The sequence below is a fragment of the Oreochromis aureus genome, linkage group 7 (assembly GCF_013358895.1).
Source record: "Oreochromis aureus strain Israel breed Guangdong linkage group 7, ZZ_aureus, whole genome shotgun sequence".
NCBI classification, from domain to species: Eukaryota; Metazoa; Chordata; class Actinopteri; order Cichliformes; family Cichlidae; genus Oreochromis; species Oreochromis aureus.
Window position 1 is genome coordinate 63,783,690 of NC_052948.1, and position 21,458 is coordinate 63,805,147.

Below are 21,458 nucleotides of genomic sequence, written 5' to 3' on the forward strand. Positions count from 1 at the left end.
CTAAGTTTCTGCAGTTTCACATAGAACCCAGTACTACATGAAGTAAAAGATCAAGAAGACTTTGATTAGAAACCCCCCAGAAAAAAAGCACCGTTAAAGCATTAGAAGAAATACAACTTGGAATGGATCACGACATCTGCAGATGACACTGTGATCTGTAGCGAGCGTAGAAGCAAAAGAGAACATGTGTGTGAATGAGACGGAGACGGGTGGAAATGTGAAGCTGCAAGGAGCAGAGGTAGTGAGGATGGATGAGTTTAAATATCTTGAGTCAACCATCCGAGAGAGAGGTGAAGAAGAGAGTCCAGGCAGGGTGGAGTGGGTGGAGATGAATGTCAGGGGTGATTTGTGACAGAAGGATAGCAGCAAGAGTGAAAGGGAAGGTTTACAAGGTTGTAGTGAGACTCGCTCTGAGGTCTGGTTTGGAGATGGTGGCACTGACAAAAAGACAGGAGGCCGAGCTGGAGGAGCTAAGATTTCCACTGGGATTAGAAGCCAGTACATCAGAGGGACAGCTCCGGTTCAGCGGTTTGGATACAAAGTTAAAGACATGAGGCTGAGATGGTTTGGACATGTGCAGAGGAGGGAGAGTGGAAATGCTGGAGATGCCAGGCAGGAGGAGGAAAGGACGTCCCTCACCACATCCATGAACATCTAGGGAGGTTCATGGATGTGGTGAGGGAGGACATGCAGAGAGTCGGAGTGACAGGGGTAAATATTAGGGATAGGGTGAGATGGAAGAAGATGATCTAATGTGGTGACCCCTTAAGGAAGCAGAAGATGTGCAAGTAGAGCTAGACATGAAAAAAGAAATGCTGAGGAAGGTTTAAGATTCTTACAGCTGTTGCTGTGGTCATCCACCAGTATGATCTCTTTGAGCAGGTGGGACGGAGTCCTCTGGATGGCCGTGTGGATGGAGCGCAGCAACACCGACAAGGCCTCGTTGACAAAGATGAAGATGACACTGAGCTGGGGAAGGTCTGATGAGTAGGACATATTTCTGCATCTGAGGGGAAACGCCGACATTCAGAAGCTTTGTGAGCTAAAATCACATCCTGTTAAATCCTTACAGGAGAACAGCGCATACAGCTGTGAACCGACACTCACCCGTCAGGCCGTAAATCTGGGATCGGTCGGGTGAGGGAGATGCGGTCGCTAAGGTAACCGTTGTAGCCATAGTACCTGAACTTCTTGAGGGCAACCCTTCGGCTTTCCGGGCCAAGGTCGTGACCCCAGTGGTTGAAGAGTGAGGAGGCGGGGTCTGAGGCTGCGTCTGACGAGGATGCCGCATCTTCCCCATCCTTCAGAGGGGTTTCTGTGGACAGAGAGAGGGAGCGGTCGATGAATGTGATTATACAGTTAACCCTTTTTCACCTAGGTATCACACAGGCTGCCTGGACTTATTTTGCACCTTGTGAATGCTTTGTGCTTCTGTGATAAACCGAATATGAGCGTTTCTTTCAGAAACCATTTGAATTTTGTCTCTAGCACCAACGAGAACAGAGTTACGGTCATTTAAAGACGTAGTTTCCGTCAGCAGCGTTCATCACCCTCACTAACCACTGTGTTGCCAGATGCTTTTGACAACATTACACTGCAGGATGTAATGACAAATGAACTTCCTTCAGCTCTATTCGCAGTGCTTTCTCAGGAGAAATGACTTTGACCAAATCAAAGCACTCTGTGTGGTTATCAAACAAAACCCGTTTACTGAAAGAATCATTTCTGCAGCATCAGGAAAAAGGATGGAACTCAAATGCGATTGAAGAAAGGAATTTTTATTGTCATTCCAAATAACACCGTCTGGCAGCTGCGCAGATTCATTTCTGCAGAAGTGGATACAAATCCTCTAATGTGCCCCAATGTGACACTATTTGGTTTTCAGATCAGCTCGGACTTCTGCACCACACATGCAGCACTGAACTGGTGGAAAACAATAACAACCAAAAACATGCTTGAGGCATATTTGGTGGTTTGAAATGATCGATTAAAAAAACATATAGCATGCACAGAGGCTGGAAGAGGCTTCAATATATTCCGGTTTTCACTGTGCAGGCTGCAGAATTTGGATGCAGCGGTCTGTTGTTTGTCCGAATCGCCAGAAGATGGGGATCATCTGAGAAAATGAAATATTCATGAACTGAGGCCGGCTGGAATTCCTCACTCAGGTGTGAAGGTGTTGAAAACACAGAAAGTATATAAACAAAAACTTTTTTCAATCCATAAAAATGAACTGAACACTGAGCCACGAGACTCCAGCGTGGAAGTCACGATCTTGAATGTCTAATATACACCACAGTGGTTTGAACGCTTAAAGTTAAACTCAAACAAAATAAAAAACAGAAATATGAATTAATTCAATTTTTCAAAAAGATCAAAAAGTATTTGTTTTCTTTTCCCATGACAGCGGTGACAGTTGCTCAAAGCGCTGTCAACTTTTATAACCTGCTACTCACTTTTTTGAACCCCTTTTCATGGAGCCCACATACTGTAGCGTTGGGCTGTCACGCTGTAAGACATTTGACGTGTGGCAGGACCCACTGTGCTGCGCCAGGTTTCTATTTCACACACGGTGGCAACATTTAGTACCTTCTGCTCAAAAGGGGAAAGTCGGTAAGCTTAAAGTTCTCATCTACAACTTCCAACTGAACAATAAACAACATCATGACTGCAACTGATCACCCATGAGCTTGTTATGAGTGAGTCAGGGTACACCAGTCTGCCACAGCATTCAAACCTGGTGGTTGGTAAAGACGCTTCCCAACACGAATGGTCTCTCCAGTAAGAATAACGCACCATACTGCACCACAACTTTACAAAGACACCAAGGCTTTCACCAAATTCCCCAGATCCCAATCAGCTTTTAGCATCGGCACGTGTATTCTTGAACCTGTGGAAGTGGTCGCCGGTGGTCAGCAGGTGACACCGACTACCAGCAAATTGACGGGTTCTGGGTTTGCGTGGAAGACGGTGACTTGTCTACAAACTACTCACGGCGTGAGTGTGACACAAACCAGAAACAGAGCATTTAGTAAAAGTAAAAGCACTTTTTTAAAAATGTTACTTTGAAGGTGAATGTTTTCCACTTTTTAAGTTTCAAGCAGAAAGTGAATTCAAGTGAAAATCTGAGCTTTAGCGTGCTCCTTTGCAGCATGCACATCTTTTATAGATACTGTGTCCTACTGTGTCTTTGCCCCCCAAACTATGTGCGACGTTGCCAACTGCACTGCTCTGCATTAAATATTTAATAAGACAATATCCTTTATGTATGGGATAATTTTGTACTGAATTGAAGTCACATATTGGGCAAGTTATCAACACATGACCGAACACGATGCCCAACAAAAGACAAATTTAAAAAAGCCTGAAAAAGAGGTGGGTCACACTCTGGTCCTGATATTTAAAAAAACAAACCAAACTGCATTGATCAGGATCAGGACAGCATGACAGGGCTTTATTTGGATTACAAGAATAATATGTAGTAATGGGTAATATGTAGTGATCTGCTATTAAGGTGACATTGCAGACGTCGGTGGATGTCAGCTGAATTTTGAAGGATTGCTAACATCACCCTGCTCTGCACCCCTACAAAGTTTCATCAGAATTGACTAAAACATTTTCGAGCTCTCACATTTATCGACACGCACCAAAAACACGACCTTCTCTGCGGAGGTAAAAAGAAAAAGGAAAAACAAATGTCCGACACGAAATGGTGATACATTTTCAAACACCTGAAAGGTGATAAATTATTCTTTTCTATGTTCGTGAAAAAAGCAGAGGTGCAAAAATTGTCCAAAAACTCGGTTGAGCTCTTTAGTTGCTTTTTCTTTAGAGGGATGAATAACAAAACACAAACTCGATCACGTGATCGTGACTTGGTGGTGTTTTTTCAAACACAGGAGCTTTCTCCAGACTGGGATGCTTTGGTCACAGGTGATTATAGCACATCACAGTAACATACTCCACAGGTTTGTACTGTGATTTAATTTTGGTTTCTGTAGTTTGACTTTAAGATTCTGACTCCAACCAGCCGAATATCTCTACTTCTATTTTCAGCCCTCAGTGGAGGACTGTGAAGTGCCTCCTTCCTACGGCAAATGGCTTTTTTTTATTACTTTGAACAGCAGTACTTCCCCCTTTGGTAATAACATACTCAGTGCCCTCGTGGGTGAAATGGCACCTCCCTCCAAGTCCACTCATAGCCTCATAATAAGCACCCTAAAAGCACTGCAAATGATTCGGTGTTCCATTTTTCTTGGCCACAAATGCATTCTGAGTCATGCAAAGTTTTTAAGAGTTTTAAGTCACCTCATTTGCAGCCATTTATATTCACTGATGCATTTAGTTAATGCATTGTGCTTTTCAGAACAGACAAAAAAAGAAAAAAACTGGAGAGGGGAAAAGAGAGATGGATGGCAGATTGAACCCGTGTGTGTGTGCTCTGTGCTCGGGTTGAGAACAGATGAGCAGAGGGAGTGTGCTGTGACCTGCACCGCACTGTGTTAGACAAACCTCATTACTAATTCAGTTGGACCAAGCTACCCTTTACAGCACAGCTGGAGGGCACATCATAGCTCTGTACAAGACGTCAGGGAGAATAAAGTGGGACAATGCTGAGGTTGTGTCCGTGTGCGTATTACACAGTACCAAGTGGAATGTTTGTACAAATGATGTAGGTGCAACAGGGACACGGTGCTGATGGCGCGTGACAGTGTAATATTAAAGTCAAATTTAGCACACTACAAGTGTAGGAATGTGTGTGTGTGTCATTTACTGTGGATTTCCACAGGAAACCTGAGGACCAAATATGCTTTTATGTTTATACACGACTGATAAATATCAAAGGAACAGTTTTTAATCAGAGAACAGCATCAAGTCAATTTAAGTTCTGGGATATTGATCTGGTCAGTTAAGCAACAGAGGGGGTGTTAATCAGTTTCAGCTGCTTTGGTGTTCATGAAATGAACAACAGGAGCTCTAGAGGGGCAACAATGACACAATCCCCAAAACAGGAATGGTTTCATAGGTGGAGGACACTGACATGTTTTTTTCTTTACAAGAGCATGGAGGAGATTCCAGGAGATAGACAGGGCCGTAGAGGGCCCTTATCCCACCAAAATCATAAACAGTCTCAACACCATCTAGTGGACCCTGAGCTCACTGCCTGGCACTATGGAGCCCGACTGGCATCTGCCATAGAATACCAGAATTAGCAGTTCCACCATTGCCGCCCTGTGATTTTCACAAATGAGAGCAGGTTCACCCTGAGCACATGTGTGGAGAACATTGTGCTGCCTGTAACATGTTTCAGTGTGACGACTTTGGTGATGGATCAGTGATGGCATATCTGTGGAGGGTACACAGGCCCATGCAGGTTTGGCAACGCCACCCTGGCTTCCATTAAGTATCAGGAGGAAACCGTTGGACCTGGACTGGGATGAGAAATATGCTTTAAAATTCACCAGGATTTAAAAATACGTCTCACTCATGCTTCATATGAATGTTAACGTGACCTGACTGGCAGATCAGGCAAACACAAACACACGGTGTGAGATAGTCAGCACACAAACATGATGCTCACTGTTGAGTCCAGCAGCAGCCGTGACTGCACTGCTGCAGCAAACAGTGCAACTTTGTCCAGTTGTACCCTTGTAGGGCGTAGGAAGTTGGCGTTACATCAATATCTGCTCAGCTGTAATTACACACAACACAATGCACAAATCCAGAAAAGAATCAGGGTGAGGTAACAAAATTTGGAAAGAAAATCAGCATTTATGGCCTTAAAAAGAAGGTTTGGTGATGCAAGGGAGCAAAACGTCATCTACTAATCTAATAAAATGGAATCTAGAAGGAAAAAGACAGGAGGAACAAAAAATAATGATGACAAGAGCACAAAACACAGAGGACAAAGAAGTGCCGACAGGATGCTGAGTGAGGTACGAGAGAGTGATGGAGAGGAGGAGAGGCAGAGAAAGTGATGAGGAGAACAAGGATAAAAGGGATGTGACAGAAGGTATTCATCCCCGGGCATCTGTAAACTAGGAAACCCTGAGCTTTGTCTCATCAGATTGTGGAGAGACACACTTTTATTAGCTCAGACAGACACCATGACAGCTCCCTACACACACACACACACACACACACACACACACACACACACACACACACACACACACACACACACACACACACACACACACACACACACACACACACACACACACACACACACACTTCCTGCAAACCTGAGGGCATCAGAGCCGGACTCCCTACAACCTAATGGATTAGAAATGAGACGCACTGCTGGGTGACAAAGTGGCTCACCTTGTCCTCCAGTCACTTTATGCAAAATTGACATACGATTGGCTCAGCAGGCTGCACGCTGCGACCGGCTCTCCAGCCTCAGCACAACCTCTGCAATCAGAGCTGAGATCGGCCTCAATCAGGACTGAGAGCAGGACTATTCCAGATTAGAATCACTGTAAACAATATGCGAAGGATTACCAAAAATATAGAAGCTGTGCTCTAAACTAAATTTATATATTATTAAAAGAAACGATGCAAACACTCTTATTTGGACGAGGGGCTGCAAATGTTTGATTTTGTTTATTTTGGATGTGAAATCTATCGTTATCCACTTTTACTGAAGCTCGAACGAACAACGTGAATTTATATAGAGGAGGTCTCTAAGAAATGTTCCTTTATTTAAAGGAAAGTAAAAGAAAAATTAGATTAAATTAATCAAATATAACAAAACGGCATCATTAATAGTAAATCACTGAATATTTTAACCTATGTAGAAGCTTTTTCACGAGTGTGTTTCAACGGCACACTGTGTTACCTATTGCTAATCATCATTTTAAAAGGCTACTTGGTTATTAGAAAACATATTTTCCAATTATGGTAGCACAGTTGAAACCTGTTATTACATAAAATAATTAGAAAAACACATTTGTTTAGCTGAGTGTCTGCAGCATCAACTGTCGTAGGTTCAAAAAAATAACTGTGGTCTAAAACTAATCAGAATATTTCCTGCTATAATAAGTGAAGGGTATTCCTTCGACAGAACAGCTCTAACTGCCTCTAATCAGAATAAAAGACAAGTTGTAGGCCCCAATGTAAAACTGTACAAGGGTTTATAGTCGTGGAATCGGACGCCTCGTAGATCCGTGACAGCCAACCAGCCAAACACTGACGTACCTCCAGGTCTGAAAAGACGTCTATGGGAACACCAGCCTCAGTTCCCTTTCTTTATGACCTCAGTAAACACTTTCTTCATCAGTTTATGGGCTCTAGTGCTAGTTTGAAGTCTTAAAACAATACAGCACGATGTCCTGAATGATAAAGGTCGTTACCACGTGAGAAACCATCCTCCCTTCCTCACTGCGTCACATTTAACAAAACAAAACCAACAAGATAATGGCAAAAACAGACAGCATGAGGCTTCACAACAGGGCCAAGACACTGGATGACACCAGCGTGGCTACATCTATCTTTTATAAACAGTCTATAGAGTTTGGAAGAAATTCAGCAACAAGCCATTACTGCTGCTGAACGCCTCCTAAAAGCTGCTTCAGACACATTCTGACAGTTTCTTCATCACCAAAGCTGCTACCAGCATCATTTCTGAAAATACAAAACATAACAACTCTAAAGCACTATTCTGTTTTGATGATCATGTCATGTAAAAATGCGGTGCTCGTTCGGTATGATGGAAAACTTGGCCACCTCCAGCACACTGCTGTCGCTCAAACACTGGCTGGGCAACAGCACGATCCGTAAGAGCTCACCAGCTGGGCTGTCAGTTGCGTTTTGATTGACAGTCGGCTGGTAGATGAGGAGATGAAGTGTTGGATGGCAGTTTTTCAGAGGGAAGTGGAATTCAGTTAAAGGGCTAAAGAGTTACTAAAAGGATTTTAAAGTCTAAACTGAACTGCGAATAAAATCCAGGAATATCACATCTGCACGCAGTCTGGGTACAGGATCTGTTTGTGCCTTTGACTGTCAAACTTCCAACCAAACACTGACTCGCAAACATCCACTGAAGAACAGAGAATAAAATAATCCAGAGACAGAAGAAGAATGCTCATAACTAAAGTGATGGAGACGTCTTTGAGGACAGAGTCGCTATTATTAGCATACAAGTACGGGGCCGTTAGCGTGGAGTGGAACTGCTGGAGGGTTGTGATGATGATTCAGAGCTGGATCTTATTTGGGGAGGAATAATTGAATGATGTCACGACAAAAAGGAGCATTCAGGATTTGGAGATTGTATCCTATTAGCAATCAGCTGTTATTTTGAGGGAATGAAATGCTTGGAATGCTTGTTTTTGATTCTCCGTGTTAAATCTCAGTGTAAAATCAGCAACCTTGTGTTCATTCAACCCCATTGGCTGATGTGTGGGATACAAACAGCTTAAACCGACGAAGACCTTAAATGGGACATGAGCCCGATTTGCAAAACAGCATGCGTGGATGTAAACCCCCCCAAAAAACACTCAATTAGACCTCCGCACATCCTCCGTGTACTTTCAAGTTGCTCATCAGCCCTGCTCCGAAACACTGCTGTTTTGCAGGAACCTATCCCAGCAGGCTTTGCACTTGTAACACAAACATGCGCCCACACACACCCGAGGATTTGAAAGAATTTGTTTTCGTGGAGAGAATCTCATTTGCTCTGCAAGCCCCGCAACATTATCTCCCTGTGAAAGCTTTTTGTGTTCCAATATTTAAAGAGGCATAAGGGAAAACACAGGCAATTCATTTGCCTTTTGTACTGACTCCGAGTCCCCTTCAAACCACACGGCGGCTTCTTTTTCGTATCAAAGCGAGCGATGACTCACAAAAAGTGCTTTTTCCATAGCTTGCTATGCGTTTGATTGTGTTGCCAAGAGCATGCTCGCACAAGAGTCATTTGCAAAATGTTGTGTGGCTCCCGGCTGGGGCAAAACGGGAGCCCATCTGCAGATCCCCTGAAGTAAAGGGCAACTTGAAGTTTCTCGCTGCTTATTATACAACGACACACATACTGACAGAGAGAGAGCGTGATGTCTCATAGAGAGAGCGAGAGAGGGAGGGATGGGGGCCTTTGTGCCAGAGTTCACACATGATTAATTTAATCAAGCTGTGAGCAGATGGTGATCTCTGTCTTCCTCCTCTCCCCTCAGGTATGAATAATGTGTTTAATGGATCACACCTGGACAAGTCAGATCTGTACTTACAGCGTAACCACAGCAGAGTGAGAGGGACGCAGACGCGTTAGCCATTTTTACAAGTGGAATTGTCGCATTGCTGGCTTCGTACATCTGTTTAGATTGGGGGCATTTTTAGCATTCAAACCTCTGTCTCCAGAGGAGAGGGAGGTGTCGCAGACAGAACTGAAACGCCGCACGATATCTGGCACTTCCTGTGCGAGGAGGAGCAGCCCGGCACTGGAGGAGAACAGCAGTCTCTCAAGCGTAGATGGATTTCAGGAACAACAGTAGTTCAACATTCTGGGAAATACCCGATTGCTTTATTTCCTCAAGTGAGATAAGAAGATCAATAGTAATCTCATGTGTTGTACAGAGCGAAAGCTGGGATGGTGTTCAGTCTAGCTTAGCATAAAGAATACGGGTGGAAGGAGACAGCACACACATATAGCTGTCCAAAGAATGGAAAACCAACAAAAATCTCCCCAATTACCACAGAGCCTAAAAAGATGAGTTGGAAGTGTTGTTGGAGCTGCTGCTTGAAAAACAGATGTGTTGGAGTCATTATGAGCGATTGACTGAGCATGTACTCGCTGTCACTGCATGCCAAAACCTGGATGTCAGTCTTTATATATGCTGTAGATTTCAGCCATACACTTATACATTTGGACAAAACTCAAAAACCATTTGGAAGGTCTGTACTGCAGAACAAGCAAATAATTAACTTCACTGTTTTCTTTCAAGTCCCAAAACTCCAAAGACAATCGTGAGACGAAGTTCAGTCCTCGAATTAACAGAGTTGTTGTCTAGCAGAGAGCTAGGAGGTCAAAGCCAGTTTAAAAGGGTGACTTGTATAAAAATTCACTGCCATACAGCTTTCTAGAAAGACGCTGAAAATATTTTTTCACTTAATAGCCAGCCTTAAATTCTAGGAAGTGCAGTGTTTGACACTTTCCCACTGGCTTTATTGCTTTTCACTTTAATGCTAATTTTCTGTCACTTGCAGGTATAATCATACACAAACTTGAAGCCATAATGTAGTCAAACATGACCACACAGACACGACAGTCATGTATATTTTGTAAGAATAACACAATTAGTGTGTGTATGTGTGTGTGTGTCCACTCTTATGTTCACTGCCTCCCATATTAAACATGAAACATTGTTCACTAATGCAAACATTATACCGACAATATTGCACTTTGAGTTTTTGTAGCCTCCCATATGGAAAATATATATATAAATCTGTCTTGTGTGAAACTTGTATGAAAAGCATACAAGAGTGAAAACAGATATAAGATCCCTTAAAAAATCATATAAATGGAACTTGTATGTTTTGGATACTTCCTAAAACAATATATGAAAGTAATGAGAAAGTGGCCACTTTCATGAGTAAACCATATAAGCCTTATATGATTCACTATATGAAGCAAGCTAAAGCTGATGCAAGTCTTTTATAAGTTTTTCCTATTTCTTTTCCATATGGGTTGTCATGCCTCTGACCACAAAATATCTTTTTTAGAGCAAATGCCACAAAGCATGTAATGTGTGGTTTTACTGGTAATGCTAGAGAAGAAAAATCTCCCACAGTTAGCTAACTAGCACAGGCATTATCATTGACACTGATGTCAGATCCTCATTTTGTGGCTGAAATGTGTCCACACAGAGTTCAGAGGTCCATGAATGCACCTCCGATCACTGTCATATCACTGTCATTCTCAATACCCTTTCTCGCCTGTCACATGTGCTCAGGGGGAAGCTGCTCTCATCTGTGAAAGCACAGGTGGGCAGTGGTGGACCTGCAAATTCTGGTATTCTATGGCTGATGCCAATCGGGCTGAGCACAGGGCTCACTAGATGACGTTGGGCCACCCCTATGGAGTCTGTCTATGATGATGGTCAGAGATATTCACACCAGTGACCTGCTGGAGGTCATTCTGTAGCTCTGGCAGTGCTCATCCTGTCACCCTGAGGAGCAGATACATGTCCTGGGTTAAGGGCCTTCTACAAGCACTCCTAGAGTAACTGCCTGTCTGCCTGTCACGGAGACACAACAAACCTTCTGGATGAGCCATCCTGCAGGATTCGACTACCTATCCAGCCTCTGTAGGGTCCAGGTGTGTCGCCTCATGCTACCAGCAGTGACACTGACATATGCTAAAACTAGTGTGAAAAAAAGATGAGGAGGGGAACAAATATCAGTGTCATCAGTGTAAAGCCATCCCTGTTTTGGTTGTTTCTCATTGTCCTCCTCTGGTGTTCCTGTTGGGCTTCTTCAAATACAACAGTCATGGTTAAAAGCATTAATGTAATGAAGAAGATGTCTGAAAGGGTCTATTCAGCTGAGGACTTTGAGGAAGATGATGCAAGACATTGTTCATAATTTGCTGTCTGCAGTTAGCAGACTTTTCTACGTCCCTACTCCCTCTCTGTGATAACCCTCACCTCATTGTTTACTGTGGAATAATCCAGCGTGTTTTTATTTTCTCCCTCTCTGTGCCGTCTCTCTGACTCAAAATCTGACAGACTGCAGATTAAAGATCAGAGAGGCAGATTCCATTATGAAGCCATTTCCCTCCTTTACCATGCTAACAACCTTTTAAAACCATCTGCCATCATTTTCTCCCCATCTTGCTGTCTTCATAGTGCGATGGCCGCTATAAATGACTTCCATTGCTTCTTCCTGTCTGTCTCACAGTCTACATACTGTGTCTGTGCGGGCGTGCAAAGATAGCAGATCTCGTTTCCCTCTTCAGCTCAGTCAAAAACATTATCCATAATGGCTCTCAGGGGAGACGCACATACTGTGATGCCAGCACACACAGGAACGAGTGTGTCCTTAAAAAAAGAAAAAACCCACACACCACGGGAATTGTTCGTGACAAGAGGGTAATCTACGTTTCGATCGAAGCTCGACTGCAGTCTGGATTCTCCAATCGCTCACTTTCAGAAATCAATACAGATTGAGTGGGTCTTCCTGTAAATCCATATGGCTCTCTGCTGCAACAGACGGCTCCACTGCTCCACTAATTACATTACAGCAGCACTGATAAGGTTTCATTGTCTCATACGAGAGGATGATCGGGACAATATGATTGCTGTAAAAGACATTTCTCGGAAAAGTTTTCTTGAAATAAACGAGACGCAAGACGAGAAGAGATTTTCTTATCAGACACAGATGATACTTTGTTCTCGTTCTACTTTGAAAACAGCTGGATCACTTTCATGGTGAGATGAGAGAAAGTTGGCCGCTTCAGAACATACACGTGCGCTTCAGTTAGAAAGCCTGTTTGAACGTACCCCCACCCTCACACCCCCACCTTTTAAAACAGCAAATGAAAGGAACAATTCAAAAACAGACAATAAATCAAAGTGTGCAAACAGCCGTCCAAGGATGGATGAAAACCGCTGGCATCAAGTTGAAAGTCACGCGATAACAGCAATCAGACACAACACCTGCTTGATTATGCAGTGTTTTGTCAGTCGTTATGTTCCTTCTTCTTCTAAATTCACTTTCCACAAGTGCAGTGCGAGCACAGCTTGCCAAAGTAAGCTGAACACTTCTGTTATTAGGGAAAGCAAAAGCTACAAGTTTAGCTAACATATCTGAATATTCTACTCTTCCTGTCGACCGTTGTTACACTTTAAAAGAGCTTGAAAAAATGTAAAAAGGTTCAAAAAGAAGCAGGATGCCATAATTTAATACTTTAATGGCCAGCTGATGTTTATCCATTTATATGTGGATATATAGATACAATAACTACTCTATAGATCACCATGAAGAAAGTTTGCACAGGAGTACAGGTTGTAGAGTCTCCTTTAGCAGGAATAACCTGAAGTAAACATTTTCTATAAGACTTTATAAGGAATCTATCACAGCATTATGGAGGAATCATAGCCCCCCTTCTTTACCTTTACAGCAGGGCTTCAGTTCATTGCATTCATTTATGCACAGCTCTCTTAAACTCAGAGCACAGCATCTCTGTCAGGTTGACCTCTGGAGTTTGAGCCATTGCAACACTTTGATTCTTTTCTTTTCCAGCCATTCTATTGCAGATCTGCGGCTGTGCTTAGGATCACTGTCCTGTTGCATGACCTCACAACGGCCTCACATTTGACTGTAGAATATTTTGGTATACAGAGTTCATGGTCAACTCACTGAACTCAAAGTCACATCCCAGATCATGTGACTGCACAACAAGCCCACATCAACCTTGCATTATGGTCAAACATCTCCAAACAAGCAGCACTTTAGTCTATTTCTAACTGTAAAGGGAGTTGGATCTGCCTGGGAAACATACACTCACTGACCTGAATAATCCTCCTTTATGACCCTTATAGTGACCATTATTTGCAACTGAACTTAATATTTTACTCATTAGGACATGAAAGTAGTGACTGAGTCCATGAACTCGTGTGGATAGGGTTCATCGAGGTCAGCTGAGAGGTTTTTGTTGCAGCCACAGGTTTGCCTCATTGCAGCCATTAGAAAGTATAGAGTCACTAACGTGAGAGCTGAATACAACAGATATAATTTGATATAAATCTATAGCAACATATATAGTAGAACAAAGCCATGCTAAATAAATGTGTTAATCTCTAGCCTCAGGTTTCAACCTAGCTTAACTTACGGCCTTCCTGAACGAAAGATCTGCAAATTTTTGTGGTTATCAGTTTAATTTACTCTGGAAAAAAACAGATAATAACTAGAGAAGAGAAATGCCTTTTTATAGCCGATTAGCTACACAGCCATTATCAGAATCATCATCAATAAGCAAAATACATGACCTATTTGAAGTGCAGAACATATGGTTGGACAAACACACACACAAAAACAAAGAGTTTTTAGATTTATGCGAGTTAAAATCATGTTAAACAGGCAGTAAAAACTGCTGTGGGATAAACAGGCAAACAAAATAACAAGTGGCATTTCCTCCTCTGTGACCCTCGGCATATTTCTGGTTGAAAGAAATAAACAAATTAGATCCAGAGAAATGTCATCTTTATGCAAATGAATTGCTACCCCCAAAACAATACCGTCCAGCAGCCCCCTCTCCTAGCACACATCAGCATTTGCTGCAGTTTAAAATATTCAACAAAAACAGATTGGGAAGGTTTTTTTTTTTCCCCCTTCGTCTGAACAAGACATTTGCATTTGTGGCAGTGTGTTTGCTTTAAGAGTGCAATATGCTTGAGTTCTGGGGGCATAATCAGAGGAACAGAAGGTGTTAGGGTTCAATGTTGAGAGAAGAATCCATAAAAACCACAGATCCAGGCGTGTGCAATTTAGACGGCATTTTAATGAACACATGTGTGAGTTCAACAACCCAATCAGTGTTGAACTGTCTTTCTCATATTCAGACAACTGTTTTATGGGGTTAAGAATTGTACAGCCCCCTTTTCTGTTACTAGGCAGATTTACGTCACACCAAAACCACAATGACTTTTAACATAGAACATCATCTTCGTGTCGACGGCTGATGCTTCCTGTCTCCATTCTCGCTGTCGCTTATCTCCCCGGAACATCAGTTGCACTTCCTCTAAGTACTTCGGCACACTTCTGCATTTCTGCCCTACCAAAATAGACCTGTTATGGTGTGTGTGTGAGTGTGCACACGCGCGGGCGAGGCGTGCATGTTGTGTACTGCGCGACGTGTCATGACCTCTCACTATTTGTCTGTCTGTACTGCATCTGCTTTTCTGAACCTTAGTTGACCTTAACTTAAGCAACTTGAACTTTCCCCTATCAGTGATCCCTATAGGTGTACTCTACTGAATTAATGTTTTGATCAAAAGCCTCTACTAAAAGCTTAAATCAAAGATAAATGCATACTAACTCTTTGGCTCTTCGGCTTGCACTCGCTCTGCTTTTGGTTTCACTTCTGCAAAACATGCTCTGCAGACGCGTTTCGTTTCCTGTCTCATTTTAGCACAGAGAGTATTTTCCTGTGTCTCTGCCCTCTACACAGAGATCATAAAAGCATTAATAACATTTAAATTATAGATTCAACAGAACCATTTAAAATGGTTCTTCTTTGGACCTGTAATAAAACTAATATGATACCAATATGTTTGAACATCTGAATGCATCCAGGAAAGCAACATCACTATTAACACTGAAATGTTAATGATGATTATAAAAATAGCAGCAACTAATAGCAGGACAATATTTCTATTCCTGACACTCCCTCTCTTGGTGACCCTTAAAAGGGTCACCATACACTTATAACATTACTCTGACCCTCTCTAGAAATGCCAGCTCCCCTAAGAACACTCCATGGGTAAAATCAGGTTCGTCCTTGGTCCCTCTCTCGTGGAAATCTTCTCCTGTAAAGGATAGAAAACACTTTCTCCCTACTACGGCTCTCCTACCTTATGTCCCTCAATTGTCTTCCTTATTCAAACCTAATGTTACTCAACCTAATGTTACTCAAAACATGAACCTAATTACGTATTTGGTTTTTCGACATTTATTTTCATATCTCATTCAACATTACTCAGCATTTGTGAACCTCTGAAAGCGTTGTCTTTAAGAGGATCAAAGGAAGCATGTCTCTGCATGTGCTTCCTCTCTGGTTCCTTATCTGATTATCAGCATCCTATGCACAAAACTGTAGCTGCTGCAAGTGCCTCTCACCTAAAGTCACCTCTCCCAAGAAAACTACTTATTCTACTAAAAGATCAAGAAAAACAACCACTTTAATCAACTAAGTTTAAGCATACAATCAATTACTCCTAAATAACTTTCATCATAGCTAAAAGCTCCCTAGGAACAACTTCTGTGTATTTTATCAGTCATTATATTTTATCAGTTTTAACCAAAATACATAAGCTTTTTTCCCCTTGGACCTGGTTTAAAGCAAAAACTTGATCCCTTCAACAAGTATTTGTTATCCTGTAACTGCATTTTATATAAGAGGACTAATTTAGAACTGCATGTGTTATCTCCATATTTTACATGTCACCCAATTTAGTTACAAACGAAACTCCTATTCAGTTAAATGCTAAATGGATTTCAGGCCTTTTGCCTCAAGTCAATACTGTCATGTGTGTTAAGAACTCCATATGTCTGTAAGCGTGTGCAATCCTTCAAAACTCAGGTCATTCTCACAGTAGATTGGCTAATCATAACGTTAACCAAAAGTTTATGACCCTCAAGAGACGACTCTCTGAGCCACAACTCCATTAAAGGCACAAAAATGCAATGTGTATGAAAAAATCATTTCTACATATATAATCTCCAATATTATTCATTTGAGTCCATAACACTTTTAACATCCTCATAAAAACTCTCCTCTACCCTAAAAATAACAACATTCTAACATTATGTCACTGTTACAACTTATCCTAAAAATCAAAAAGAAATCCCACATTTTCTACTCATAAAATCTTCACTATTTTCCCCAAAGCATATCCTTTATTCCCACAGTTTCCCCTTTAAGTTTGGTGTACAACTTCTTATTAACACCAGCAATTTATCTTCTAAACCTAATTCAGTTCATTTTACTCCTTTCTTTAGAATTAACAATCTCTGCCTCAGTTTTACCATATCTAAATTATCAAACAACCCCAATCGTTATAAAATCCTAGTAAAACCCCTTTCAAATTAAACAAATTAAATCTTAAATCCCTCTCTTTTTGACACATCTCATGTGGCAAAAACTCAACATGCTTCACCCAAGCTTAACAAATTAAAAGGGAAAAAAGGTTAGTCATTTCATTTCCCAGAACAGCTCAGCAATTCTCCTCTCCGGTGTTTTGCTTCAGCCCTGAAAACCTGTGTTTAAGGAACAAAATCAATTTAATCATCATGTTAAATCTCCTCCAACTCGTTGCTCCATGCAAAGTCTGGATCCTTGGAATTTCCTGAAAACAAAACCTGTGCCTTACATTTCATACTCAACTCTCCCTTTATGATCTAGTCTGTGTCATGACAAAAACAACCTTAAACAAAACAGTTATTAATCCTGAGTTACCTCAGTTAATGGTAACTTGAATCTCATCAAACAATGTTTCCCCTTTTAGCATTTAGCATTCTATAGTGTAATAACATAATCCAACCCCAGTAAATAATTTTCTCAAAGCACACATCAATATCCCAAAATCAGCATCCCCAGATTTAAGTCTCCCACTTGTCCTTTCATTTATTTCCCCCTTGGTCCCATCACTCGCATTCACTCCCATGCATTCACACATGATATTTTTGCTGATCTGCAGCCTTCATGCACGTCATCAGATGCTCCACATCAGCAAAATGAGCTCAATCATTCGTTTTATTTCGTTTTCCTGTTTAGGAAAATAGTTCTCTATACTTTTGACTGGATTGAATCGATACAATCCATTTTTAGACAGAGACTTGCCGCCAATCAGTCTCTGATTGTAATCAATTATAATTCTGTAAAGCCCACCTGATTTTCGTACTTGGTAATTTTGTCAGCGCCGTCCGTTCACTCTCTTCCAGGCCTGCTTAGAACAAAAATGAAAAAAAAAGAGCTGATTATTAGCTCATCAAAGTACCAAACAAAATCACCTGACAGGTTTTTTCCTGAGTGCACTTACTACTACAAAAAACTTTTGGGGCCCCTCTCAGACCTATCCCTGCCTTAATGAAACACCCTCTCTGGAAATAAAACAACAGCCTCAAAAATCTGAAACAATCTTAAATTTCACCCGTTCAACACACCGAAAACCTCGTCAAAAGATCAAAGACCGTTTTCATTCAGCACAAGATAAAAACCAATTTCAACCACATATCATCCTTAAATTATAAATTTCCTGTCCAAATCTGCCCCTCTGAACAGACCTGACCACCGTAATCAAATATCCTGATACTTTACCATTATATATTTCTCCCAATACTCTTCAACCGCCACTGCTCTCTCTTGAACTGAACCGAAAGCCTCCGACACACACGCACACAGGAAGTGTCTTTGTCACTCACTCACTCCAGCTAATTTGCATAAACCCACAGCTCAACAGCCAACTTAACAAGAGGAATACATGTTTAAACTTTATCACGTTATTGAATTATTTTCATTTTCTTTCTATACTAATCACTTACTTTGATAAATCAGTGCAAGAGCACTCCTGAGTCACTCTTATAGACACTTTTCTTTTGTTTTTCCATCTATTTTAAATCTTTCCATCAATTGTATTAACCATTCACACCATTCTCTCACTCATACAAGCAGCAAGCAGATCTTCATTGCATATGCTTATGTTCTTAGCCAGGTTTTTAATCAATATCTGTTCATTAAGCTTCAGGAGCTTGTCTTTATAAGGTTAATGCATTTTCTGTTTGTGTGTGTATGGGTATATGTTATTTTGCATCTATGACTTCACAGTCTCCCAGACTTCTTCCCAACTCTCCAGTTAAGCAGTCAGTTTTCTTTTTCCCCGAGTTACTAACCCACATTTTGATTTCCCACCTTAAATTACCGCCCTCCTGGTCTTCAGCCAGGAGCTGGGGCTTGCTTTTCAGGTTCCTGGACACATCATGCTGTGAACAATTCAACCAGAAACTTGCCTTAACATATCCATTCATGTTAACCTGTAATTTCTTCAGACTCCTGCATCTGGAGAATTGGCCTGGGTCTGCTTTACCCTGAAAATAACAAACTAAGACATTTTCATTATTATCACCAGTGGTTAAATAACCCATTTCTCTATCTCTGATCAGAAACACCAATTATGCCATGCATGTAAGCGTGTTCTTCCCTGCATTTTATGTTAATTGGGTGTAAACTGCTTCTTCATTAAATTAATTCATTGAGTTCTTCGTTGCCTTGTGATGTATTCATGTTAATGTACACTACGTGTAAGCTGTTTCTTCATTGCATCCTATATATTCATATTTAATTTATGCATTTCACCACTGAGCTTTAGATTCAAACTATCTCACTTCTGATTCATTTCAAAAATAATCTCACATGTAACAATTTGTATGTGTGTTTTCTATTCATTAAGGTAATGACAATTATTTTCGTTCATTATTCCTACCTTTTCTAATGTTTACCTCTTTGTTATGCTGTAGTGGACATCCCTAAACAATTCATGAGTTCAGGTTTCAATTTTCAATCCAATTATATCCTATATTCTCGCAGTCAAACTCGTCCAGCTTCATCTCTCACTGGTCCTCTCTGCACAATGTCCTGTTCGGGCTTCAAAGCTCCAGCAAACACAGTCTCAACTCAGCTGTTGTCTTCTTCTCTGTTTCTTTACAGTCTTTCTTTCAGATTAAGTCCCAGCATGGCAAAATATCACTCAATGTCCAGTGCTCTTCCACAATTCTTTATCCCACTGTTCAACTGCCCAGCCTGTATTTTCACAGTACATGTTGCATTACTCTTACATGCTGCTGCTGGTCGTCAGTCGTCATCAGTGTTAATGGATCAGTGGCACTGCCGTTTGCCTGCTGTATTCAAGTCCACGATGTTCTATCGATCTTCATCAGGCGATTGACTGTCCTTTGAACTTCTTCTCCGCTTCAGGGACCAAGTGAGAGATCCAGCCGCACAATTTCGAGCCAAAAACTGGTTTATTCTCCCAATTCTTTTAATCTACTTTTCTGCTGCTGAACTCAAGGTTGCAAAGTTGAAAGACGCCCACCTGTATTGACCATATAATTAGTATTATATTCATTTTTTCTTAAAGGCTTCATTTGCTCCCATTTCCTCGTCTGTCTCTCTGTGTTCTTTCTGCACACACTCAGTTCCCATATATGGGCATGCACAGTTCCTGTTCACTATTTCCTGTTGCTGCAGCCCCGATACACAGAGCAATATTTCCTGTTCCTCAAACTAATCTAACTCCTTTGTTTTTGTTTTCTTGAATTAAAACACTTTCAAACTTTAGCACATCCTACTTTTCATCACCCAAGAAATATATTTCACACTCCTTTATTCCATACACACCTTTAAAAGTTCTCACCTCTTTCAGACGCCATAAATCGTCTCACACGCACTGCCTTTCTCTCACTCAGAGAACTCACGCAGAGTCACTCAAATCAAATACTGACAGCACTCACACAGTTAAAATCACTCGAAATACGCTTTCATACGAGTATTTTGGACATGCCTTCCATGATCAGAAAGAGCAAGTCAAAAGAAAAAGAAAAAGAAAACTGAAACCTCTCATCATCCTCACGGCTTCTCCCCACACACATAACTGAAAAATAAAACACACCAACATTTATGGCTCACGAAATATACATCTATCAAAATTCAGTCATTTACTATGCATCCACACTAATATATTCACACTGTATTTACACTCTCATAATAAGCAAAACCAACCTCTTATATACAGGCATTTAGCAAAAAGCTCAGTCCTCTCGAAAACTGAAACCACCCTCTCTGCGCGTCACTGCTGCTCATTTGCATTTACACACACAATCAGTGCACATCCGGCTGTGCATGACTGACACAGAGACTGATCCTACTCATAGATCTCATATTTTATATTACAGACGTCTTAAATTACAACTGCACAGATTTTTTAGGCCTCTTAAATCCTATAAATTTCGACAAATTTATCCATAACGGTCCGACCGATAAAAGTCCCTGACTTTTTTGCGACCAATTTTAGCCAGTATTCCGTCCCTGACGGTGGCCCGATTGCTAATGCCCTAACCAAATTTATCGTAGAGCCAAAAAGCGCAAGAATAGGGACTTGAACCCCTAGCTTATCTCAGGATGCCCTGTACCCCACGGTCAAGCCAAACCGAGCTAACCCTACTCGCCGGTAGGTCAACAATGGCGTCCGCATCGAGGAGGGATCGCAACGTCCGGGCTATGCGCTTCTTAAGGGTCCCAGACTCCTCGTCCTAAAGTAATTTAGAATAATTTGAAACAACAATCTACACCCAAAACAGGATTAAGATTAAGGACAACCCTCAACAGTTTTGGAGATTCCCGAGTCCTCCTCGAATGTTGCCCGAAACTATCCCTAGTCGCCGCTAGGTGAAGGATAGATTCTCTATCCAGCAGGGAGCGTCACCTCCGAGAAAGTTCTTAAGGGTTGCATAACCAATGGGACTTGAACCCACACAATGACCAAATTCCTATCATTCTAAAGTTCACTTGCAGTCCAACTGCTTTAATTCTCTTTTCATTCCTTTATTCTCATTACTCAGTACTGTCACTTATACTTCCTTATCATTACTTCAACCGGTAAACTTCATCAAAATTTCGCCAAAATTAAAAACAGACATTTACCAGTAATTCCAGTGAGTAGACTTTAATTTGACATGCCCAATGTGACACCTTT

At 41.4% G+C, this 21,458-nt stretch overlaps 1 protein-coding gene across 2 annotated transcripts in view; it reads right to left on the reverse strand.

Annotated features, from left to right (window-relative positions):
* LOC116311308 (polypeptide N-acetylgalactosaminyltransferase 18-like) overlaps positions 1 to 21,458 on the reverse strand; it is a 295,782-nt gene that overhangs the window by 191,486 nt on the left and 82,838 nt on the right. For both annotated transcript variants that reach the window (XM_039615283.1, XM_039615284.1), the window contains exons 2-3: positions 1,108 to 1,315; positions 840 to 1,006 (exon numbers count right to left, since the gene is read on the reverse strand). In XM_039615283.1, the coding sequence (XP_039471217.1) occupies positions 840 to 1,006; positions 1,108 to 1,315 (375 nt within the window). The remainder of the gene's footprint in view (positions 1 to 839; positions 1,007 to 1,107; positions 1,316 to 21,458) is intronic.